Genomic DNA, 25,431 nt, shown 5'->3' with positions numbered 1-25,431 from the left:
CTTTTATTTTTAATTTAACTCCTTGTCTTCCTTTAACTCATTGACGGCGCAAGACGTCCAATCCATTTTGACTGAGAGAATGAAAGTTTGCCCATCCCAGATCAAGAGTGTTATTTGGGGCCATAACCAGTGTCCATTTCGGTTTTAATCAACATTTTATTAATTTACAAATTATTTTAAAATGATATAAAAAGAATATATATCATGTCAAAGTGTTTTCAAGCCTTGCTATCACCCAGCTTAATGACATATGCCATCCACATTTTAGGGGAAAAAAGCTTTTGCATGTAAAATGTGTTTCTACTAAAAAATATAAAGGTATGAAACAATTCTCCAAATTCATCTCATTTTCTGAACCGCTTTATCCTCATTAGGGGGGTGCTTATATATCTTGAATTTGAAGAAAAATCACATTATATTTTACACTAAAGTAGGGTTCAGTGAATGCGCATATGAAACTCGTGGGGTTTGGTAGCTCCAACAAAATTAAGAACCAGTGCTCTTGGATAAATAACAGGAGATAATTGACAAAAACCAGTTGCTGGCTTTTGTTTCTTCCCATCCTTTCCTATTGCGGAACAAAATGTGATTACATGTTGCTGAATGAGGATCGGATGACCAGCGGACGAGTGATTGGCGCAACGGCCTTACAGTTTTGGCATCCTGGGTTCAAACCCAGGTCGGTTCTCCCTATGGTTTCTCCCACATTCCAAAAACATGCATGGTAGGCTGATTGGACACTCTAAATTGCCCCTCGGTATGAGTGTCAGCGTGAATGGTTGTCCGTCTTCTCATGCCCTGTGGTTGGTCGGCCACCAATTCAGGGTGTACCCCGCTTCGTGCCCGCAGTCAGCTGGGATAGGCTCCAGCACCCCTCGCGACCATTGTGAGGATAAGCCGTTCAGAAAATGAATCAATAGGAATCTTTTAACGCAAGGGTGCATTTACAATATTCAGAAATTGTTCATCTTGAAAATTCAGAAGGAAAAACATTTACATTAAAAAATATTCTATATCAAATGTTATTGCACTCCAATTAAGTGTAATGTTGTATTATTTGAATATTGCATTTTTTCATTTGAGTCCTAAAATTTTACAACTGCGACTTTGTATCCATGGACACCAAAATATTGAAAAACAACAGAAACTCTGGTTGATATTACATCTGTTTCCTGCACATTTCTGCATGCTGCCATTGCACATTTCCAAACATCTGTGGGGGGAAAACAATCTGGAAAGTATTGTGTTTTTTTCCAGCAATCAATAACGTTCCAACACACAGCACAACCTGGACTCAATCTTGATTCACACCCATGATTATTTACAAATTTTTGTTTCTGCTCACGCTGCAAAAATGTAATTAAAACTTTTTGAACAGTTGAGAGAAAGTGCTTTCTGAGTGGTATGAGTACAACTAAATCCACCAGTCAATAAATCTTTGAAAACCCGAGTGAATATTTTTTTTTAATAAATGTGCTTCAGAGAGCAACAATTTTGAATAAACAGCATCGTCTGCAACTCATAACTAATATAAATGGAAAAAAGTCTAACCACAAACAAGCAATTAAGGTGGCTGGTTCAAGGTTTTGGATTGGATTGGATTGGATAACTTTATTCATCCCGTATTCAGGAAATTTTATCGTGACAGTAGCAAGAAGGGGGAATGCAGATACAGAAAAAAAACACATAGTTACAAGTTAGACAATACAGTCGCAAAGGCCGCAGGACAACAAAGCAAAAGCACAAAGTACAAAGCAAAGCAAAGTAAATGGGATCATTAAGAATCACCAAATCAAATCATTAAGACAGAAAAGCAGCAAAAACACAAAATGAGCAAGAGTGGACGGAGCTACCGCCACCGGCTGCCACTTGAACGGCGCCATCTTGGTTGCGGTAGCAAAAACGGATACAGACTCAAGAAAAAGACGTTGTAAAGTTGGATAAAACTGGAACCACACAGGAAGTCTTCCACAAGATGGAGAACTTCTGCAGACTGGGACCGAGGTTGAAAATATGCAGAGTCACTCTTCCAAGCTTATCCGGACAGTTCCTCAGTAGTCTGGAGCTGTAGACAACAGTAGTAGAGTAGAGGCCCTTGACTCCGTTTCCGGCCTGGCAAGCGTCGACAGCTCTTCCATCTTATCCCATGATGGAATGGTTGGTCTGAAGCGTCGCTTCTTCTCCCAGCACTTTTGTTCAGCTCCGAATTCTGCTGCGTATTGTAACAGCAAGTCCCATGTGTATGACAGCGTAGGCATGGCTTAATGGTTCCAAAAAAAGAAGTGGCAGAAAGCAGAAAGAAGCCAGGCTAACAGAACAAAGAAAGTCGTAAAAACATTAAAGTAAAAAGTATAAAATACAAAGTAAAGTAAAAAGAAATGTATTAGGAAATAAAATGTAATTAAAAAAAGATAGTAGGGCTGTAAAACACGAAAAACAAATAAGAGTGGACAGAGTTACTGCCACTGGCTTCCGCGTGACTTCACTTTACATGTTGCCTTTGTGCTAGAATTGGTTTATTTCTGGGTAAACGACTTCTTAGACATCTCATCTCATTTTGTAAATTCATGCCAATGCTTGTTTTCTAATGATGCATTGTGAATGAATGGATGGAGTCAAAATTGACGTCGAGCACGAAATTAAACGTAATCCTTAATTTGAGTTAGAGCTCCCCCTTGTGTTCAGAAATGAACAAGGTAATGGAATAAACACAATTATTTGAATAAGAATCAATTGAAAACGAGCCCTTTCGTGCACGAATTAGGAGTGCTCTCAAATTTGCAGCCTAAAGGACATTATTTTGCTTCCCCGTTTTGACATCCAATTGTCGTATAGATAGACAGACACTTGGCATTTTTATTTTGACTTTTATCAATAAATGATTTTAATCCTCCAATTAATTAATTAAAGTTATTATATTTAAGACATTCGTTTCATTTTGAGAACCGCTTATCCTCACAAGGGCCGCTGGGGGTGCTGGAGATAAGGGACTAAAGATGGAAATTAAATAATTAATGAATAATAAAATTAACCCTCGGCTACAATCTTACATATTTACATATGTATGTTCATCAACATGAATATGAATATGTTCATTAATGTGTGCTGTCCCTTGTTAAATAAATCAAACTCAAATTCAAGAGCCTATCCCAGATAACTAAGCAAGCGATATGTAATGTGTGTGCGTGTGTGTGCGTGTGTGTCCCAAAATACAAGTGTAAAACACTGTTACATAAAGGTGATAAAACAGAATGACGTCAAAGTGAATTAAATGTCCCAATTTGTGATTAAACGAAAGAACACGATTATATAAATTCTCTCTCCTTTTTGTTCTGCCTTCTGGAAATGAATTTTAGAGAAGATTAAGATTATGGCCTTTGGTTGGGCGAAATTAAAAGCCAGAAATAAAATCATAGCAAAAGCGGAAGCATATGTGACTGAATGACTTGAGCCAGTCATTTCATCTTTGTGAAAGCCAGCCTGCTCTTTGCCTGTTTGTAAACATTTACGTCAAAAGCACGTGATCCCCGCGACGCATCACGGCGCAACGTCCAATCGGAAAGCGGAGGTGTGTTCCCCTGGGCGTGGCTAGTTGATGTTGCCGTGAAAATGTCGTTGCGTTGAGTTTTTCGTTTAGGCACGGTAGACCCGTTGGCAGCCTTGAGCCGGATGGGACCTTCTGGAAGTGGTCTCGTAATTCTTGAGATCCAGTTGCGAAAGATGCGCTCTTGGTAAGTGGCCTCCTTCTAAATGAGGAAGTTGTTTTTACATACAATGCCCTAATTACAACCTAAATTTCTACTTGTCAACTTGTCGGCGGGCAGAAATAAATGATAACAATGTCAATTCTCCAATACATACAGTGCGCTCTTGTAATGACGTCATGTTACGTTCACTTGTCGGATGTACTTAAGAATGTGTTATGAAAGCAACAGAACCAACATTTCGCGTGGCCTATATTACGAAGTGCGCAGTTGCGTGTTTTTTTCCCCTGTACCTAGTAAATAAGACATCAAATCGGCGCTCATTTGTTCCCTTGGGGAGATTAATGCTCCAGGTTGACATGAGGAGGTGCTGTTTGGATGCTTGCTGCGAGAGGATGTTGCGCACTTCTATTTTACTTCGCGAGTAAGAGGTTGGTGAACCGCTGCACTGCGTAACGATTAAACTGATGATGCTTGACACGATTTATCTCCATATTCACGTTAGTATACTATGTTTTCTAAGGTTAAAAAGCCTACCAAAATTCATTTAAATTCAATTGAATCATATCTGGGTGACGCTATCAAAGCTTATATGAATATACCCCAAAAGAAATGACGTTATTTTTACCTCTACTAAATAGGCTTTAGATCAACGTAAGTAACACTTGTTTTTTCCCCCCATTTCAATTGAAGTCCCTCAAAGTTTATTATTATCATTTTTATTTTCATTCCACTGGTCTGAAATAGTTTGCATAGATAATGCAGTGCACAGGCCCCAAATCAACACCATCCATCCAGAGGTTTCTAATGTACGCACTTTTTATTCCTGATGTAAACAATGACTCCTTGGTGCAATATGCTTGATGAACACCAAGTAGCGCTGTTTGCACGACTTTCCCCACTGCCCACTGAGCACATTGTCGGTGCAGCATCCTGACATTTAAGACGGCATCATTAAAAAAACGTGTGTGACGTCATAGAGAAAAGTCAAAATACTATAAGAAAGCTTTTAATAAATAATAATATGTAGAATAATAACAGAATGAATTTCATAACAGTATACATAGTTTAGAAGTAGTATTTCAGTGCAAATACCAGAAATTTGAAGCTATCATTTTGCCTGTCCAAAAGGTTTTGAGGCTTTAGTGTACTGAACTCAGGAAATATTGAAATCCACATCTCGCTGTTTGACATATCTTGGTATAATAAGATTTTACCTCTGGAATCTGCTGAAGATATGTGTGCGGGGAGATCTCTGATACTTATTTTCACATTTGGAACATGAGTAGTTGACACCAGGTAAGTGAACAGTTAAAGAAGCATTTTTGTTGGTTTATCTTTATTGAATCCTCTTTTGTTTCTTTGTGGGTATCAGTGAGGAGGACAAGGTACCTTTTCAAGGAGGTATTTATTTTATGGAAAGTGGAATATACAACTAGAGCAGCATCCATTGATTGGATGAGCAGCACGACACTGCACAATGGTTGAACTCCAGTGGGGAAGCCTTTTTTATTTTTTTACAGGATTTTACATCCATTTGATTTGAAACTAATGATTGTATATATGGTGTCATTTCATGTAGGGTTTGATCTGTGGCAGTGTCTTGTTGGTGTTGGCTTTTGGCTATCACAGTTGCCATTGGGAACAGGACGTCAAAGTCCCTACGAAAGGTAAACGCAGACTTAAAATAAAGACCTTTAAATCAGATTCCTTTGTTTTGCATCAACAATGAAATCTTTTTTTTTAATTAAAAGAAAAATCATTCCCTCAATTAATCTTTTAAAACTATTTTCTTCCAACACAAAGGCTAACATGCTGTCTTAAGAGGGTATCCATGAATCCAGAATAAGAAATTTGCTTAAAATATGATGTCAATTTATGCTGTATATAAAATATACATGATAAAAATAGAAAGTTTCTGAATAGAATGTTCAGGAAACATTTTTTTCTCTTGTTCAATTAGACCAATTTAACAGTTCATGTCTGGAATAACTGTAGGAAATGTATTAGTCAAGCATCACACAGGAACTATTGTTAGGATTCTCATTTTTGCGATAGATTATCGTCAGCCCACATTTAAAGGGCCACAACCATTGTTTTATTCAAGATAGTGATGTCTCTTTAAAAGCAGCATGCTGTCAGGTGATGGAAGAGGTTTGGCCTTACTTAAGAAAAGAGTCAGGATTGTATCTCTTGCAATGAGCAAGACGGCATAAAACAAGGGTGGCAAAGTCCTAAAGTCGCTTGTAGTGTGCAAAGAAGCAAGCTGTTTTGGTCCCTTTAAAGGTTCTGTGCTCACACTCAGCTAACGATTGTGTCCGAGTGTGATGGAGAGGCTAACAGTGATACAGAAGCAGTGAGAATTAAATGCTGCGTCACACTCAGAAAGAGGAACTGCACGAGCTTGCGCAAGGCGTACACGCATCTGTGTGGGGTCTGATCACTTTGTGTGTATTTGTGCTGAAAGTAGCAGGCTAATAGCAGTCAGGCTGTTGCGGGTGGATGAAAATAAAGCCAGCAAGATGCAGTGAGGGAGGGAGGGCGGTTGGACAAGCGAACAGACACAGGAGAGGATGTTTTTTTTATGGTGGTGGGGAGATTAGTTGCTACGTCACTTTTTCATGTCCGGACAAAACAAAAAGCTGTGATAACAGGAGCCCACAGTCATGGAGTTTTCCACCTGAAGTGGACATTGTGGTTTTTGGACAGCCGAGGCTTCCTCGTCTTCTTCTTCCTTGGTAGTTGTGATATGTTCTTCTGTCACTACCTACTAACGTGGCTGCGTATGTGTGTGTGTTTGCTTGTGGTTGTACGCTGTGTAGCTTCAACTAAGGGGCCGAACGAGTTTCAACATGGATGCTGAAGATGGACCACAGTTGTTGTGATAGGATGGTGATCGAGGTGCGGTTTCAGCAGAAAGCGGACCCACCCAAGGGTTAATGGTGTACCGTTCTGGAAGCTTCTTCAATGTTTGCGAAGCATGGGTGGGGACGTTTGGTCCACAGTTGTCAGGGTTCGGAGGCAGAATTGTTTTTTGTTGTTGCGACAGTCACGTATGATCTCCCGCGGCCTTTCGTCAAACGTGACCGTGTCAGACTAGGAGGCAAAAGTTGCTGGTGGAAACGTAGTGGGAGTCGAGCAAGGGAGACAACGAAGGCCGGTCAGGGTCCGGCTTTACAATTAAAGAACAGATTGCCGTATGCGGTCGTGTGATGTGTTTTAACCCCGCGTGCTTGTTGGGATTGGGTCGAATTCTTCCCAGAACACTGAGTCCTGCGTAGTTAAAAGAGGCAGCGATGGTGACGCAGTCCTTTCTGGGCCGGACTTCTCGTCACCTCGTTTGGATCGCACCCACTTCCTTGCTCTGTAGCTCTGTCGTGGAGAGAAGGAACAGTGGGAGGGGCTAAATGTCAGAGCTCAGGATGAGGGAGAGAACGAGAGCAACACAGAGAGAGAGGGTATGCTCAGGAAATTGTGGGAGAAAGTATTTTCCCCTTCTCTCTTGGTGACCCTCGCTTGGCTTCATTCCAGTATTCTTATTGCCTATGGGTCACTATGCTAGCTTTCTAATGGCCATTACACAGCACAATTAATTGGAAGTTGGATTTCAGCTGATTGGTCCAGAATCATTTTTAACATATAGGTTTATATCAGGGATGGCACAATATTCCGTTCTGCTTTTCTGTAGCTGCCTTTTTGACATCCTTGATGGGATGTCAAGTTCACCCCCTGGAAAGGTTCACGATTGGTCCTTAATGTTTTTATTCATATTATACTGATAGGCTAAATATTTGGGCAATGGTGACATTTTGTTGGTGCTTGTGGAGATTTTTGGCCGGCTCTCATTTTGTCAGGCAGGTTCTATTTAAGTGGTTGCCTCATTGAACAGATCTGGAGGTAATGAGGCTTGAGCACAGTCAGTGAAAAGGTGATTACCCACATACGCTTAAGATGTGATTTAAGAAGGCTAGAACTCCTTCATTTTTTTAACCTCCATAGATCAAATTGCCAGTAAAATTATGATATCTTTAGTGGGGGGACATTGGAAACAACGTTTTGAGGGGGGTAAAAACTGCATAAATTCTTGATATCAGAGCAGATTCAGTGCAACGTGACAGGAATCAAGCAGGTGTTTTGTGCGCAATAGACTGAGTTGTGAGCCCACTTGGATTACGTTAATCCAGACAGGTTATATTTTGTAGTAAATTTTCGGATCATTTTTGAGTAAATCTGAACTCTGATTTACTAATAATGGATTATAGATCCCTACCTTAGTTACAGTCCCATCTGGATTAACCACGCTATGAAGGCCTGCTGTCTCTTTAAATGTTTTATAAGTGTTACACAAGAGGTCCACTGGCACATAAACGTTAAGCGGGCAGATGGGAACATGTGGTAATGCAAAGTCACCCAGGCGATGGAGACTGGACACTTTACCTACACGAGGCTCTCCTAATCTTTGTGATAATTGTGTTAACAATTCAAACATAGAAAATGGTTCTGCTCCATCTGATATGTGATGAGTACTTCTTTTTTTTCCCAAAAAAATCTTATTGTGAAAAAAGATATATGGTGTTATGGACAGACTTGATTTACTCCCTGCATTTGGCTTTGATCATTGTTAAAATCAGTGCTATATGTGGGAGTTGTCGCTTTAAACACAGACAAAATAGTCGGACTGTTTGTGGGCATGTGTTTTCTAGAAGGATTGTCAGTGGTTATTTTAGCAAGAGGTGAGTTGCTTTGCGATGACACTACCTGAGCCTGTATATGTGCGTCACGGCTCTTGTTCCCATCCATTGATTTTTACCTCTTTTGGGATCGGAAAGCTTTCCTCCTTCTTTGTCACTCAGTAAAGTAATGAAGATGAGCGATAGCAGGGAGGGTGTGTGTCCAATGAGGCAATATGCACGGTGGTATCTGGTGTATTTTTTTAAAATTATTTTTATTTTTTTGGAGGGGTGGCTTTTGACTCAGTGGATTCAGTGCCAGAAGTTAAGATGTGTGTCTTTCAGAATGTTGATTCACGGTATCATAACCCTGACATGCCTTTTTAAAAAAATTTACATTTACAAGGGATCCTTTTAAATAATTGGCTGCCACTGACACTGTTGACTGTTAATTCGCCCCTCCCATTCTAAATGGAAGGGGCAATGAACTATCACAATACAGTAATATCTCGCTTTTTCTCAGATCGACTATTGTGAATTCACCACATAGCAACTTGGATCCGCCAAATATAGTATATGAAATGATTGTATTGTATGAACAATAATACAAACATGAAATGGGGTGGAGGGCGGTCACAATTGGAGAGTATTTCACCGGCCACTAGGAGGCAGTGTCTACCTGGAGTTAAATAACAGTAAGGAGTGTTTTAAAAGTCCAGATTATGTTAAATAATCACCATAAAAACACATCTCAGTTATTTACCAATTGCGGCAGGTCTTCCAACCTATTAATTGCGATAAACAAGGTATTGTATTTGTTCTAGGAATGTCAACTAATGGGTAAATTGGACGCTGCCAGTGGCACTGAAAAGGTCAGCATTCACGTCATAGCGGCCTCCTAAACCAATCCTTGAGGGTCGCTATGGGTGCAGGTTTTTGTTCCAACCGATCCAACACAAACAGTTTAACCAATGAGGTTTTTGCTAAAAAAAGAAGCACCAGACAGCAATCCTCTGAGTTTACTTCTAGAATACCAGAAAATCCACACCCACTGCGGCCCTTTCTGTAATAGTTTGGGGACCACTGATTCACGACCTTAGTTAAAATGATTTGGACATCTATCTCTATGAATGGAATGCAATGAGATAAATACCATGATAAATAAATCTATTTTAGTGTTACTTAGGCCATAACCAGAGTGAATTTCTGGTTTTATACATTCTAATTTCATTCATTTAGCTTTAACATAATGTTAATTCATACATTATTTTTTTTAAATTGCTAATATTTAATGTTTTCCCCCAATTAAACCAAAAATAGTCACTTGCCCATTAAAGTATTTTGAATAGTGTTCCTGTTGGGTTTAGGTCATGTCCACCAACTCTGGTCCTACCCAGTTTGTTTTCCATATCTCCATTCTCTGACACACCTGAATCAAATGACTAGCATCGTTATTAGACCTCTGGGGAGATTGCTGAGGAGTTGATCATTTAATTCAGGTGAGTTTGAGGAGGGAGGCATGGAAAACAGACTGGATAGGTGCCTTCAAGACCACCTTGGTGACCCCTGGTTTAGGTTGTTGGAGTGCGCTGCTCCTGGAACAAATCCCGGTCAAATCAGAGAGCGCACTAGTCTTCAGCAAAGCATTTTTTGAAGTTGAAGGAAACTGGATGACCAGAAGGAAAACCATGTAAGTACTGGAAAAATCTTGCCAACGTCACCAATTAAGGAAAATACTGAGATTATGCAGAAACTTCCTCTCAAATCCTTCATGAAAATCTACATTGATAATGTTGCTGATCTACTACAGTGTGTTGTGTGTTTGTATCTTTTTGTTTTTGTCTTATTTTTGTTCTATCCCAATCTTTTAAGGGATTCCTGGAAGGTTTTCAAAGAAGAAAATGGCTCATCTCTTGTCATCAAAATGTGCCGGTTTACCTAGGTTTTCATTTGTTGTCATTTTCCCATCACTCTCTAAGGCTTTACACCATAGAATCTTTCCTATCAGAAATGCCCCCCTTGGAAGCTGGCTTCAGATGGTGGCTTAGAGTACTGTCATCTATCTAGCACCATTTGAAATCAGTGTTTTTGGGGTGGGCAGTGAGGGTCACCTGTCATTCAAAATCATCTGTGCCCGGAAAAGTTCCTCAAGTTGCCAGTGTTGTGGCAGCTGAAGCCCTTTGTCCTTGTTCCAAGGTTGACCGATTTCTTCTGGCGCTCAGAGTCTGCTTCTGTTTCTAGCACCATTTGAAATCGGTTACAGTGAAGGACGGATCTCGTCTCACCTTTAACAATGAGGAAAGTCAACATCAGAAACTGACCTCAAATCACAATCGACAAAAAGTGGACACTCAAGAATGCCCCGATGTCTCCTACCAATACTAGTCCTATCTTTGAACTAACGTGATCAAAATACAGTTATACCTCTACTTACAAAATTAATTGGTTGCAGAACTTGTTTCGTAACTTGTTTTTTTGTAAGCAGAGCAGTACTTTATATGTAAACTCTCGCATTCGTTCCACAACAAAAAAACTACAATAAACCCTTTAAAAATGATCAAAGTGTGAATTTTGTATGAAAGATGTAAGAAACACAAAACAGAAAATTATATATTAATGTACTAAAATTAATAACAAGAATGGAAAAAAACAAAAACTAAACATACTATTCATGCTGGAGCAATGTTAACACACGATCACATTCACATAAAAACACCTAAACAAGTTCAAATTATCAAAACAACTCAACCATAAATGGAACTATAGAAAAAGGAGTAACAGTCTTATCAAAGAGTCGTCGCTTTTAATGCTTCCTTCTGCTTCAATTGCGCTGCGATGCTAGTAAATGGGTTACTGTTACTGTAGTGCCTTGCAATATTAGTCAACCGCACGCCACTTTCCTATCTTCTGTTTTTCCTCAATGGATAATAGGGCCTGCTTATTTCATTCGCACCAATAATTTTAAATGAACTCCGTGCCAGCTCAAAGTCGGTTGTCTTCTGTACTTGTCGTCATCAAAGTCCATCTGCGTGACAGAGCTATTGTCTCGCGTGTCATAAACCTTTCTTGGGCACCAATTAGGAAGTCAGCGGAATGTCAAGCAGGACGCAGGAAAATTTCACGAACAAAAAAACGTTCATAACTTGAAATGTCATATTTTGAGGAATTCGTATGTAGAGGTACCACTGTTTATAATGTATGCGTTTTTTTCTCTTAAGTATACCTGCACTGAACAGTGATTCCTGACTAACCAGTTGATGTTACCCACAAGATGGTGCTGTGGTATTTTATAAAGAAGCACAACAACACCGAGGTCACTCGGGGGGCAGCTAAAACGAGTGACTACCATCAAAGGGCACCGAAATTATTTATGTTTTATATTCATCCTTATATTTATGTTCTTACTGGGAAAATGCTCTTTGTGGAGTAGCATCACCAATTTCGTTATATGCAGCTGTGTATAATGACAATAAAGGCTTTTGACTTGACTTCAACATCAAAGGGGAGCCTTAACAAGCAGCTGTGACAGACGGATCGTAAATAACAGCAGGGGCTGTTGGGACCGTGGCCGGACGTTTCGTCGACGGACAATTCGTTGCCGGAGACTTCGTCGCCAGACACTTCGTCGACCGGACACTTCGTCGCCGGCGTTTGGTCACATCACCTTCCAGTGTCTTTCCTATTTTTCATTCATTAAGTGTGCAAAGCGACCAACTGGAGACCAATTTAGATAGTCCACCTTTCGTCCGAAGTGAGCTGGGGTAGCTTACAGCACAGGGGTGGGCTAACCGGTCAACGGGTTGCTTTGTGTGCAGGTTTTTGTTCCAACCGATCCAGCACAGATAGTTTACCCAATAAGATTTCTTCAGAAAACAAGAAGCCCCTTACTGCAATCCGCTGATTGCATGTGTAGGACACCCGTGTTGAAAAGGTGTCCTCCTAATGGGTTGGAACAAAAACCTGCATCCACTACTGCCCTCTGTGTAATAGTTTGCCCATCCCTGTACCAGCAACATGCGACCCTCACAAGAATAAGTGAATGCATGACTGAATGAAAGGGAATGTAATGTTGTACCTGGAATGGAACTTTGTAATTCAAATATTTTAAATGCATTATATTTCATTTTTAATGGCCCTGATTTCTTTAGTCCTTTTTGGAATGCATAGAAGATCCTTTGAGTTCCCCACAAAACTAAAATGACTAAACCATGCTGGGAATTCTGTCATTTTATTTAGCTAAAACAATCTAAAAGCACATTTTGTAGGAAAACTGCCAAGTGGTCTCAAATCTGATTCATGACCATTTGAATACATTCAACCTTTTCTTTTGTACAATGCCAGTGAATAATACATCAATTAAACGAAAGGCCAGAGCAAAGTCAATTCTGGGTGCCCAAAACAAGTATTTTCATAATGAGTCTTTGGGATTTCATAAAACACACATACTTGCCACAAGTAACAACACAAGTGCAAGAAAGCATAAATAATTCTTCTGCTATTCCTCCTCCGAGATCCCATTGGGACAATTGGGGAAAATCTGACATATCAGAAGAGCAAATTTTCTTCAGATCCCTTCTAGTCAGATTCTATTTATTGTTGAGGGTTCATATGTTATTATTTTGGCATACTTGTTGTCTACTGCCTGCAACAAAAGTACCAGTAAAAAATTGTAAGCTCAAAATTAATTATTGCATTGCAAGTAAAGGTAACCAGTGCGGTTGCAAACAAAACAGTGGTGACAAAAAAATAGCAAAGTGCCAACTAAAAAATGTTGCTGATTTGCCATGAGAGCCCTTGGACATGGTGTTCACTCGAAATGGACGTCAGACTTCTCCCCCCATTTCTAGCAAAGTTGTGCCAGCAGGATGACTGAGCTTACTGTGAAAAAGACAAAAAAAACAGATTCAAAAGTGAAAAATTTATCTGGTGAAAGAATAGGCCATAATGTTTTATATCAGTAGCATTCATGCTAATAGGCCAGTTTTCATTGGGACGCAATATATATGTATTATGCAAGTAGCATTGAATATGGACCACACACAAACCTTGAGTTCATCCTAGATTCTGTTATACTTGTTAGGTTCAACTAGATGTCTCCTTATTAGGTGCGGGTTCAAAACTTTACATGTTGAAATCAAAGTAGGAAAATGAATTTCATTCAGCGAATAAGACCAGTAATACCTAGTCCTCATAAGTCTCTTTTTCCATGGGACATACAGTATAGTAATACCTCGACATACGAGTGCCCCGACATACGAGCAATTTGAGATACAAGTAAAATTTTGAGCAATTATTTATCTTGAGATACGATACAAATTTTGATATACGAGCATACAGCGGCCGCGAGAGGCTGCTCATAAGAACATCATGGGCACAGTCTTTCTGGTCGCAACTCCCTCGTGTAATGTCTCTACGAGCACTGGGCGGAGCACTTTTTCTGTGTTTTTTTCCCGTTAGTCAGTGCAGAATGGGGGAGGAGCAATGGCGGAGCAGCTTGCTTGATAATACGAGCGGAGTATATACTACTTCTCGTTGGCAAGTGGTCATGCGTTACCCTATTGTGAGGACATTTGTGTGCATCATTTTGGGAATATTTTGAAGAGAAGACAAAAGCAAACAACCCTCGATAGGTTCCATCTGAAAGTCAGGGTGGAGGCGGGGCAAATAGAGCCAACCCAGAAGGAGAAGAAAGGTATAAAAATTTAAAACAAAATTAGAATTAAGTTTAGTGCAAAGTTAGATTAAACTTGTTTTTGAGTTTGTCTGCATCGTAATCCAAGTTCATTTAAATTTGTTTATGTTATGTTACGAGCGCATTGCCGTGCAAAAAGTCCCCCCCTCCCCTCTCTCTCCCTCCCACGAAATCCGTCTAATTTTATTACTATTAAACACATTTTAGTACTATTAAACCACTAGTTATTTGTTACTTTGTTAATAGATGGCGAATTAGAACAAATAAAAATGTTTTTCCAATCCAATAGCCTGTTTTTGGTGTTTCTTCAGAGGGTTGTAACGAATTAATTTGTTTTTAGTTCATTTCTATGGGAAACGTTCATTTGAGTTACGAGTAAATTGACATACGAGCTCAGTCCCGGAACGCATTAAGCTCGTATCTCGAGGTACCACTGTATATATCAAGCTTATTTCTGTACAAGTGATGAAAATGCACTAATTTCTGCTCACCACTTTAATGCAAAGGCTTGATAAAAAATAAAAAAGGGGGATTTTTAGCTGAAGAATAAGAAATTAGCCTTGATTAAAGGAACAAAAATATGGGTCATTATGATGCTTCAAAGTAAAAATCAGGAGATTTAGGCAGAGCAGGCAGATTGCAAATACAGTAAGTTGCCATCCCCACAAAAAATAAAATATGCAGCTACATTTACACAGAAAGACAAAATTCTACACTAAAACACCAGAACTCCAAAGTTTAGTGCTCCCGCATTTTCCACTTTTACAAACGGAGAGTAACAAAACACCAACTTGAAAAGTGTAAACCAGACGAGAACGGGTAAAATAATGTTAATTAGCAGGAAACAAGACTGTGAATAGTAGTAGAAAAAACTGAGGGTTAGTCAGAGTTATACAAAAGAACAATTTACCCTTTTTTGTTCTTTTTGGTGATGAAATCAAGGCCTCCAAAGTAATAGCATCCAGCGCAAATGATAACTATTCCAATGATGACTTTGAAGAGCCAGGGAGAAAACAAAAAGATTTGACTAAGTGATAAACACAAAAAATTATATTCATAATTTGAAGATAAAAGAATATCCACATTATATAATTATTAAGACAAAGGTCAACTGTGTTAAGTGATTAGAACTGCATTCCGTTTGAGTTAAATCTGAAGTGTACTCGCTAATTAAACAGTACTGCAAGAAAAATAATTTGAATCTGTACAATTACTGTACCTGGAATAAAATGTTACTGGATTAACATTTTTACTTAATAACACAAACACACTTGACCAAACATGTTTTGTAGTTGTAGATCAGACATGCACAACTTTGGAGAAGAATTTTTGACAGTTCAACAATAATGTTGATATTCCTTGCACTCTTAACATTTAATATTGTATGAGCTTAAAATACATTGTTTGTTAATCATTTAATGCCTATTTAACCAGTGTTGCTCCAATTGCTGAGAACGACATGTTCATTTAAGGGACTCAAAATCCATAGTATTTTGAAGAGTATATTTTGCAAATGCCCTTGCGTTAGTGGGTGCGAAAAATATTGACATTGTGTGATATTGTAAATTCATATAGAAGAGCTTGAGAACAAGCAGGAAAACATGAGTGAAATGGTCATTGTTTCACTTTTGGTAAGTCACCAAAGCTAGTATGATTACTGCACTGAGGAGAGAGCAGGGAATCAACCAACATCCGATCTTCCCATTAACATTCAAAAAGTGTGTATGCATCGGTCTTGTTATAGCAACTTTGCTTTTTGTCGCTGTGAAGAAAAGCTGATAACTGTGTAACTGTACACATCTCTTTGTTTTGCATGTAATGCAATGAAATTGATTTATTGCAACTTACCAAGGATACGCACATACGGTAAGATTCATAAAAGTTTGGAGCAACATATAACGTCCAAGAATTTTATGCAAACTATTGAAATTCCTATACTGTTCAACTATCAGACCTTATACAACATAGCAAGGGTGTCCAAATCTTTTCCTCTCAGAGCTGCTTTTAGAAAACTTAAAATCGGACGCTATTACGGGATTTTTTAAATTTTGAAATAAGCATTAAAATGAAATATAATAAAAAAGGTTGGATTTAAAAATGTATTTATTTTTCAGTATGAACTCATTGGCTGCCATTCATGGTGCTGGAAATACAGCCGATTCAGAGGAGGATCGAATGATTGACGCCAGCCCCCCAGTCAGATTGGAATAGACGCCTATCGCCGTCAAAGGCATTGAAACATGATCGCTCAATGCCAACCTTCCCTGTTAAAGTATTGGATGTATCTGTACATGGCAGTGAATGAGTTCAGGGCTACATTGGTTTCAAACGTCAGATTTTGACTCGTGAATTAATGACGAGGCACTGTTAAAGGGACTAGCTCCATCTAATGTTCAGGGTTCAAAATGAAACAGGACGTAGGCTGAACCCAAACTTCTACTGCAGGCCATACTTAATGATCATTTGCTGTGGGTGGATAAAAACTGGGTAGGTGGTTGCAGTTGGACACCCTATAGTAAAAGCACACCTCGTTTAATTCCGAATGCATTGTGGTGGTGACTAAAGCCAAAAAGATATTTCTAATGATGACCCAATTTACAATCCAACATGTATATTATTAGCTTAAATATATGTTGCAGTCAGATAACACATGGACAAAAGTGACATAAATGGGGGAAAATGTTTCCAATACATCTAAAAGGGCACTCATCAACATTATAGATGGAAATATTTGTTATTACTGCATTAAGTTGACACTCACCTCCAACGGCAATACCCACTGACTTCCCCCAATGATGGCTACTATTTCCTGAAATATATAATGCTCTGTGTTAGAGAGGTGAAAAACAATAGTTTAACAGAAAAAAAGTCCTTCTGTGCCATTTAAATTGTTTTTTGTTTTTGATAAATATACCTGTTGGTGTGTCTGTGACGTCAGGTGTTTCAGTTGTAGTACTTGTAGTTTCTATACCTATCCCAACAAAGCGATAGATACATTTTAAAGCCAGAACAACATTCCTCTTCTAGTATCATACTGAATTATAATAGTGAAATATGTACATATGTCAAAGACACACTTCAGTTTAAAAAAAAAATAGTTCTTAAAATGGAAAAACAATCTGTCCTTTAAATTAGACAACATGCCAAAATGTAACGATTTTGAAAAGGCTGCAACAACGAATCGATAACTAAATTTGTTGCCAAGCTGCCTTGTGGGGTAGAGTTCACAAGCCTGACTTTGGTGCGGGCAGGCGTGGGCTCGAATCCCGCTGGTGGCGGTATGATTGTCAGTGCGAATGGTGGTTTGTCTCCCTGTGTGCCCTAAGCCTGACTGGCGACCAATCTAGGGTGTAGTCTGCCTTTCACCCAAAGTTAGCTACGTTAGGATCCAGCCACGGCCAGTATGGAAGATGTATGAATGAAAAAAATGTTGCCAATAAAATTGATTATCGATTACTCTCGGCAACTATTTGCAAGTGTGCTCAGTGTACTCAAGCGCATGGGAGGAAATCAAGGTTTAGGAATGGTTGGTATACACCAGGGGTGGCCAAGTCTGGTCCTCGAGAGCCCCTATCCAGTCTGTTTTACCATATCTCCCTCCTCTAACACACCTGAATCAAATAATCAACTCATCAGTGAACTGTCCAGAATCTTGATAACGATCCAGATTATTTGAATTAGGTGTGTTGGTGGAGGGAGACATGGAGAACAGACTGGCTAGGGGGTCTCAAGGACCGGACTTGGTCACCCATGGTGTAAAAGCTGGTACAGAAGATGGCGGGCATCCAATTAAACGTGTACAGTAGGAGGCAATATGCACATAATTGTTGGTTCCAATCTGCCATTAATCAAAATGTGGAGATGCTAACTTTTTTTCAATTTTAATGAACTTTGAATTTGTCATCATTTTGCCTAATGATGCCTGTCAAGTCAACTAAGCGGAAGATACGTCTGCCCCGCTCCAGACCAACAGGGGGCAGAAAAAACCCAAATCAGACCAAACTCTCCTCGCTTCCTGCCTGAGGTCATAGCCAGTATATACGCTCAGTAGTCCAGCCCAAAAAAGTACAAGACAAGACAGTCAACCAAGGAACCAAAGACACCCTTCAGGTCGCGATCATACGCAACTGGTAGGATCAAATTTGAGTACTACTTGGATTCCACCTGATTGATGCTCAGTTTGTTTCTCACAACCTTAAGTTGCATTCTTTGTGTTTTCCTTTAACTTGGATTACTCTTACTATCAATCTTTGTAAAGTGAATATTCGTGTTTGATTTACTCAATCAGCTAATGTATCCATTCACTTCTACTCTATCATTTGAACACTTCTGCATTTCTGTAGTAAATTCAAGATGTGACTAGTAAACTCAAGAGCAACACTTTGATCAACATAGTAACTTGAAATTTGAATGATGTCACATAGTTCCTTCTTTCCCCCTTCTTTAAGGTTTTCAACCTAATCACTTTCTATCACCATAAACTTCAATAAAATTGTAAAAAATGGAGGCTGAATTTGAGTTGTTCATGCGTTGAGAAGATCGGGGTCTTTTTCAAGTTGGGGCAAAAGTTGAGGGAATTAGACAACAACTTGAAGTGCTGTCAGGGAGGGTGCGAAGGGGGTTAGGGGGCTGAACATTTAATTTTTCCTGGGGAAGGAGGCGCAATAGCAAATAAATGAGAAGCACTGGTTCCAAGGTGAACTAAAGTGAAGTTTTGTTTGAAGAATGTATGAGTAATTGAAAATCTATATCATCAACACTTTGCTCACAGAGAAAAATGTCAACGAGCAGTGTTTTTTTAAAATTGGAATTAACATAATTTTGCCTGATTTTTGTACAGATTTTTTTGTTTCTTATTCAGAACCTTTATTTAACTAAACATTTGAAGTTTTATGTTCTTAGAACAATGCAGTTGAAATTAAATATTTTTGAAGCAAGCAGTCATTCAATTTGTCTTATTTTTTGTTCAAACAACTTTGTTTATTACCATTGTTAAATTGTGAAGGTAATTGCAAAAAGGTGACAAATAGATTTAGAAAGTCATTAAAACCCTTTCATGCAGGGATTATGTCCTTTTTTAACCTTTATAGTGGATTAATGAAATCACTGGCTGCCATTGACAGTGCCAGAACTCCAAATCCATTTCAACTGGGAAGGGCAAGTGAATGTTTGTTCATTTGCCCCTCCCAGTCAAAATGGATTGGACGTCTAGCGGCGTGAATGGGTAAAAACATATGCATTCACCATGAGTCTTCCAGGTTTAAATGATTTGGCTGTCTGACACTATCTATCAATGACATGCAATGAGCCAAATACTATGAAAAATGTTAACTTTAGTGTTACTTGGGGCTGTAACCACCATAGATTTGTATAAATTTAAATTTCATTATTTTTTTAAATTAACATTTGAATAATAAAGTAATACTTAGGGTTAGATATGATGTAAAATATCATTAATGTAAGGTAAATGGCTCAAAGAATGTATGTTTTTGTCTTTACTTTTCAAGTTGTTTTTTGAAAAATTGTGGTTCCGCATAAGCAACTTTTAAGCTTAAACAGTGACTATATCTCATCTATCTTGGATCAAAGATGTTTTAAGATAATTTGTTGAAATGTGCAAGCAGTACTCGGAGTTCATGAGGTGAAAAATCTATTTTTAGTGAGAAATGACTATTTAACACTTTTTATACTAAAACTATCCATCAACGACCACTAGACTTACAACTAAAAACGCTGGTGGACTCAGAGACTTTGTATTTAGAATAGGAACTTCAATGTAAGATTCAATTTATGCTGCATGGCATGGATAGGACTTACGCTTACAAGTCGGAGGGTTTGGTGACCAATGGCTGTTGATGTCACATGTCGGGGAAGCAGACCCAACCATTTTGTACTCAGGCAAGCATTGAAATGTCACAGATGCCTTGTGTGTGTAAGGCGGACCTGCGCCAGAAACAATCTCAGCATTTGGAATTTGAAGATCCACACATCTGACCTCTGGAAGAGAGAAATAATGCTATTTATATTATTTCGGAAAAAGGAGCGAGTAGGTGCTAACGAAGAACTTACTGATACAAACAGGAGGGTTGGGTTTGAATGTTTTATCAGCAGAGCATACTGCTGTACTGGAGCCATTGAGGACATAATCATCCATACATGTGTACTGTATGACATTATCATAGTGATAGATGTCCGTTATAGGGCTAAAAGAGCCTTTATCCAAGGCCTCTGGAGGGTCACAGGTCACCACTGAAAATAAAAAAGTCAAATAGTAAAGTCATCAGCAATGCCAAAATCAGGCAGGCAACTGACGTCAATGACCTTGACATGATGGTGGGTGATTACTCCATTGCATATTGGCTAAGCAAGTGCGATCACTGGCAACACCAACTAAGATGTAACTAAAGATGGAAGAAAACATTGATTGGAATTAGATTTCTTCATTAGGTTTCCAGGTGTGTGCTGTTTAGAACAATTGGAAAACTCAAGATTGTAAATAGAACGGAGCTAGTGGAACTCCCAGAGTACTCCCCAGAAAACTCCTGAGGGAACACGGTCAAACGCCTTCTCCAAATCCACAAAGCACATGTAGACTTATTGAGCGAACTCCCATGACTGCCTGAGAACCCCGCTGGGGTATAGCGCTGTTCCACGGCCAGGACGAAAACCACACTGCTCCTCCTCAATACGAGATTCGACTTCCATGCGGAACCTCCTTTCCAGTACTTCCGAATAGACCTTCCTGGGAAGGCTGAAGAGTGTGATTCCCCCTTTTAAAAAGGGGGGCCACCATCCCGTTCTGCCAATCCAGAGTCACTGTCCCCTATGTCCACGCAATGTTGAAGAGGTGTGTCAACCAAGACAACCCCACAACATCCAGAGCCTTTAAAAACTCCGGGCGGATCTCACGCGCCCCCCGGGGCGCCATCACCGAGAAGCTTTTTAACCACTTCAGTGACTTGAACCCCAGAGATCGGAGACTCCTCCTCAGAGTACCCAGGCTCAGCTTCCTCATGGGAAAGCGTGTGGGTGGAGTCGAGGAGGTTTTCAAACTATTCAGCTCAACTATTCACAACATCCCGGGTCGAGGACAGCAGTGACACATTCCCACTAAACAGTGTTGATGGTGAGCCACTTTCACCTCGTGAGATGTCGGATGGTGGACCAAAATTTCCCTGAAGCCACCCGGAAGTTGTTCTCCATGGCCCCACCGAACTCCCATGTCCGGGTTTTTGATTTAGAGACCACCAGAACCACTCCTTCAGCCTGACTGCATCGGGTTCTGAGGATCTGGGGTTGCCGCCACAGGCACCGACCACCTTGCGGCCGCAGCTCCGGTCTGCTGCCTCAGCAATAGAGGGGCGGAACATGGTCCACTCGGACTCAATGTCCCGACCTCTTCCCGGACATGAGAGAAGCTCTGCCTGGGGTGGGGGTTGCAACTCTTTCTGAATTATTAGAATTAAAAATTAATACCATCCTAAACACTTGACACTTACCCTTATGAGTATTCAAACAACCAAAGTATAGTTCCTCAATCCTGGCATATGAAATGAACCATTACTTAAATACACAGGTGGTAAAATAAAGGTAAGGAAATGATTTTTTTTCCAACTTTCAAGACTTGTTCACCTTTCCTTTGACCACACGTGCACTGAATGTCCAATCTGACATTTTTATGGTTAAACATGGTTAAACTCAAAACAAGCCACAGTGTTGGCAACAAAGAGTCATATTTCTTACCCAGGATTACAGTTGATGTATATTTTGTCACCAAATTGAGTGCCTTCTGAATAATCATATTGTCCATTTGGAACATTACCTGCAGAGCCACAGTTGATCCCTGGAAATTAACATTAGAATGCTCATTAATTATAAAGGATTTTTAATCAGAGAGCAAATGAAATTAGCAGATTCCTGTTAATTCAAATGGAAAAAACTCACGCTCGCATTCCAATGTCACTTGACTCCAGGCACCAGCTGTACAAATGATGGAGTCAGACCCACTTACTCTGGAGTAACCCACATCACATGTAAGGGGAGCTATGCTTCCATCTGCAAATGTATCTTTAAGTATTTCCTTCAAGTGCATGTTGCTACCGACGGCAGGTGCGGAACAATCTTGAGCTGTACTTGCGTAAAAAGAAAAAAGATGAGCGCAAATGCCAACATTCATCTTCCAAAGCTGTGGCCCGCACCTTGAGCAACCATGGAAACGTCAAGATAGAATAGTAGCAGAAACAAGGAAGCAACGTCCATGGCTGAATCAGGTAAAGGAAGGACCCCTATCTGGTGAAAGAAAAGAAAGGGAATGAATAATAGAGTACTAAATTCAAGTCTTTTGAAATGTTGGTTTAAAAAACATTGGCACAAAAAATATTATTCGCTAGAGAATTGTGAGGTAGGATTAAAAGACAAGTGGAATACTGTAAATGTAAAACTCAAAGATAACCAGGTAACCACAAAAACAATACTGCTATTATTTATTTTTTTCCTCTGACGTTTTGGTGCATTTCTTGAAGCATCCTCGCCATTTGCTAAACTATATAGAATAAAACAAGTGAAAAAAACAATACGGATTACCTGCAAAACCCAGTTCATGGCTCAAAATCCTAAATTCGACATTGAACATTGAATTCCTGTGTTAATGAACAAATCATTGCTATCAAAATGATAGTCCTTGTGTTCGATGATATAACAGCGAAGTCTGCGCTAACGCAAAAGCATACCTGTCAACCTCTGCCGATAACTGCCCTTATAAATGATTATGATTCCCCTTACAAACCCCCAAAAACCTTACAAACACCGTACGAGTCGTACGGTGTTTGTAAGGTTTTTTGGGGGTTTGTAAGGGGAATCATAATTATTTATAAGGGCAGTTATCGGCAGAGGTTGACAGGTATGAGATCTCTTTGATGACAATTAGTGTTAATCAAGCTAAACCTTAGTGTGCTTGAGGATAAGATTGATTGCAAGCGACTGGAGATTTAGTTGACATTTTTCAGAAATGAAAAGACTGCACTGTGTAGTGCAAAGGAAAAATACGAAATTTGAAATGAAATTGAAATTGTTTTCCCAACATTTGGGTTCACCCTACTACAAGCCTCAGTCCTTGTAAACCCAAGATTGAGAAAATAGCCTGCTCCAATCTCATCGGGAGTGCGTATATGTCCACTGCTACTTCTGCCTTCGCCACAGACCCTCACTCCTCTTCTCTCTAGCTCAGGGGTGGGCAAACCGGTCCTCGAGGGCCGCTGTGACTGCAGGTTTTTGTTCCAACCAATCCAACACAGACAGTTTAACCAAAGAGGTTTGTGCTGAAACAAAAAGCACCTGACTGCAGTCCACTTACTGCACTTCAAAAATATCAGATTGGTGGAAAAGTTTTCTCTTATAGGTTTTAACAAAAACCCGCACTCACTGCGGCCCATTGTGGAATAGTTTGCCCACCGCTCCTCTAGCTATTGACCCTGGTCAATATCACTATTGAGCTGTTTCAGAGGACTGGTTAGTTATTGGTTGATCTAACGCTCCTCCTCCTGCCAGCTTGTGGTGTAGAGGTTCACACGCCTGACTTCGGTGCAGGCAGGTACGGGCTCAATTCCCGCTGGTGGTGGTATGACTGTGAGTGCAGATAGTTGTTTGTCTCTGTGTGCCCTACGGCTGACTAGCGACCAGTCTAGGATTCAAGAATATGCGAGATGGAAGATGAATGAATGAACGCTCCTCCTCAGGAGAGGAAGTCAAGATTCATAACTGGGAGAAATTACCCCTTACTTGAGTGGAATATTTTGGAAATTTACTCTTTTATCTTCAACACCACTTATCCTCGGTGGACTACATCCTCAAGTGGTTTCCAGTCAATTTTCATTTAGAAAAAATTAAAATGTCAAGAAATAGGCTTGGCATATTACGACAACAGTCATTTTGCGTGGAAAGACAATGGGACATAAGCCATTTTTTTCAGAATTATTTACATGGAAATACGAATGCATTTGCAATTTGTTCACAAAAAAAATAAAGTTTTTTGTATGAGCAGAAATGGTTGTGTTCTGATGACTGAACGAGCAGTTTTGAGAATGTCAATTCCGATCTGAGAAATGAAAAACTGTATACTAATACATACGATACAAGCCATGAATTTCCCGAAAATGGGGTGAATAAAGTTATCTAATCTAATCTAATCAACCATACTAACCAGCGAATTAAGACTTCCATGACGCAGACTTGTAAACTGCATGTAAAAGACGCGATGAAGTATATATACGAAAAAAAAAACACGTTTAGCACATCTATTTAATAAACATCACACTGTCGTAAAGCATATTTTCTTTGGAACTGCTAACATAGTAGCTGTAAAATACTGACGAAAAAAATAGGTTTGCGCTCGCCATATTAGTGTTGTATGCTAAGTGTCGGTGTGCAATATAGTAGAATACGTATTTGCTCAAAACAAACAATAGGATCTGGTGGTTAAATAACTCACCTGAATGTCGGTAAGAAATACTTCTTTTTACAAGAGTGGTGAAATTGTATCACAAAGCTGTTTGACAGGAAAAGGCGTGGGCGCCATGTACGTCACGTGACTCACCCAACCCAATAGTAAACAGTCTCATATTTAACTCTTTCGGGGACAGTGTTTACTGTAGTAGACCGATTTAAAAATTGACATTTGAACTCTTAAAAGATTTGACAATTTTTGATAATTAAAAAAAACTCGTCTTATTTTTTTGTATTTTGATACATGTTTTTCTAATGAAGAATACATTTTCTAAATCAATATGTTAATAAATACTACATTTATAAAAAATACACGGAATAATAACATTCTAAAGTGGATATATTTCCTCATAGATACAAAATACTAATTGGCATCGACGCCAACAGATGTCTAATTATATTTATTATACATTTACATTGACAGTGCTAGATGTCCACTCCATTTTGACTGGGAGGGGCGAATGATATTCACTGACTCTGGTCTTTAAAGCCATGGTTCTCAAACATTTCCCACCTCAAGAAACCCTTGCTACAGTGGTTAGCACATCGGCCTCACAACTCTGGGTCCTGGGTTCAGATCCAGGTCTGTGCACCTGTGTGGAGTTTGCATGTTCTCCCCGGGCCTGCGGTTTTCTCCCGGTACTCCGGCTTCCTCCCAAATTCCCAAAACATGAATGGTAGGCTGATTGAAGACTCTAAATTGCCCCTAGGTATGAGTGTGAGAGTGAATGGTTGTCCGTCTCCTCGTGCCCTGCGATCAACTGGCCCCCGATTCGGGGTATCCCCTGCCTCTGGCCCGAAGTCAGCTGGGATAGGTCCCAGCACCCCCCGCGACGCTATTGAGGATAAAGTTGTTCAGAAAATG

The 25,431-nt window shown here is 39.6% G+C and overlaps 1 protein-coding gene and 1 long non-coding RNA gene across 11 annotated transcripts; one reads left to right on the top strand and one right to left on the bottom strand.

Moving 5' to 3' along the window:
• Positions 1 to 3,590: 3,590 nt before the first annotated feature.
• LOC144084297 (uncharacterized) lies at positions 3,591 to 12,338 on the top strand. Of its 6 annotated transcripts, none has more exons than XR_013303793.1 (4): positions 3,591 to 3,731; positions 5,080 to 5,198; positions 5,287 to 5,374; positions 9,874 to 12,338. It is a non-coding gene; the product is annotated as an uncharacterized LOC144084297 (long non-coding RNA). The 6 variants fall into 6 exon arrangements; XR_013303784.1 differs by having other exon boundaries at positions 3,607 to 5,198; positions 9,950 to 10,064; positions 10,247 to 12,338; XR_013303788.1 differs by having other exon boundaries at positions 3,607 to 5,198; positions 9,874 to 10,064; positions 10,247 to 12,338.
• A 245-nt stretch (positions 12,339 to 12,583) lies between these two features.
• Positions 12,584 to 24,670, bottom strand: LOC144083990 (membrane cofactor protein-like). Of its 5 annotated transcripts, none has more exons than XM_077612418.1 (11): positions 24,553 to 24,670; positions 22,265 to 22,355; positions 22,011 to 22,193; positions 21,810 to 21,909; positions 20,388 to 20,467; positions 20,136 to 20,315; positions 19,884 to 20,063; positions 16,981 to 17,037; positions 16,828 to 16,875; positions 14,977 to 15,058; positions 12,584 to 13,252 (listed from the first exon to the last, which is right to left on the bottom strand). In XM_077612418.1, exons 2-11 carry the CDS (start codon positions 22,323 to 22,325, stop codon positions 13,198 to 13,200), a joined length of 1,026 nt encoding a protein of 341 aa, XP_077468544.1. In that variant the 5' UTR covers positions 22,326 to 22,355; positions 24,553 to 24,670; the 3' UTR covers positions 12,584 to 13,197. The 5 variants fall into 5 exon arrangements, with proteins under 5 accessions (XP_077468544.1, XP_077468473.1, XP_077468388.1 ...); XM_077612347.1 differs by lacking the exon at positions 24,553 to 24,670 and adding an exon at positions 24,265 to 24,524 and having other exon boundaries at positions 19,890 to 20,063; XM_077612262.1 differs by lacking the exon at positions 24,553 to 24,670 and adding an exon at positions 24,265 to 24,520.
• Between the last annotated feature and the right edge of the window lie 761 nt (positions 24,671 to 25,431).

This window comes from Stigmatopora argus, chromosome 1 (assembly GCF_051989625.1).
Source record: "Stigmatopora argus isolate UIUO_Sarg chromosome 1, RoL_Sarg_1.0, whole genome shotgun sequence".
In the NCBI taxonomy this organism is placed as follows: domain Eukaryota; kingdom Metazoa; phylum Chordata; class Actinopteri; order Syngnathiformes; family Syngnathidae; genus Stigmatopora; species Stigmatopora argus.
This window is presented reverse-complemented; position numbering and strand designations above follow the sequence as displayed.

Bases quoted from the DNA above. Each gene is read 5' to 3' on its own strand.
- LOC144083990 (XM_077612262.1), bottom strand. From the start codon at position 24,306: ATGCAGTTTACAAGTCTGCGTCATGGAAGTCTTAATTCGCTG. The intron at 20,468-21,809 runs GTAAGAAATATG...TTCCATCTTTAG, and splicing joins TACATCAACTGTAATCCTGG to TTACATCTTAGTTGGTGTTG. The intron at 20,316-20,387 runs GTCATTGACGTC...TTTTATTTTCAG, and splicing joins TCACCCACCATCATGTCAAG to TGGTGACCTGTGACCCTCCA.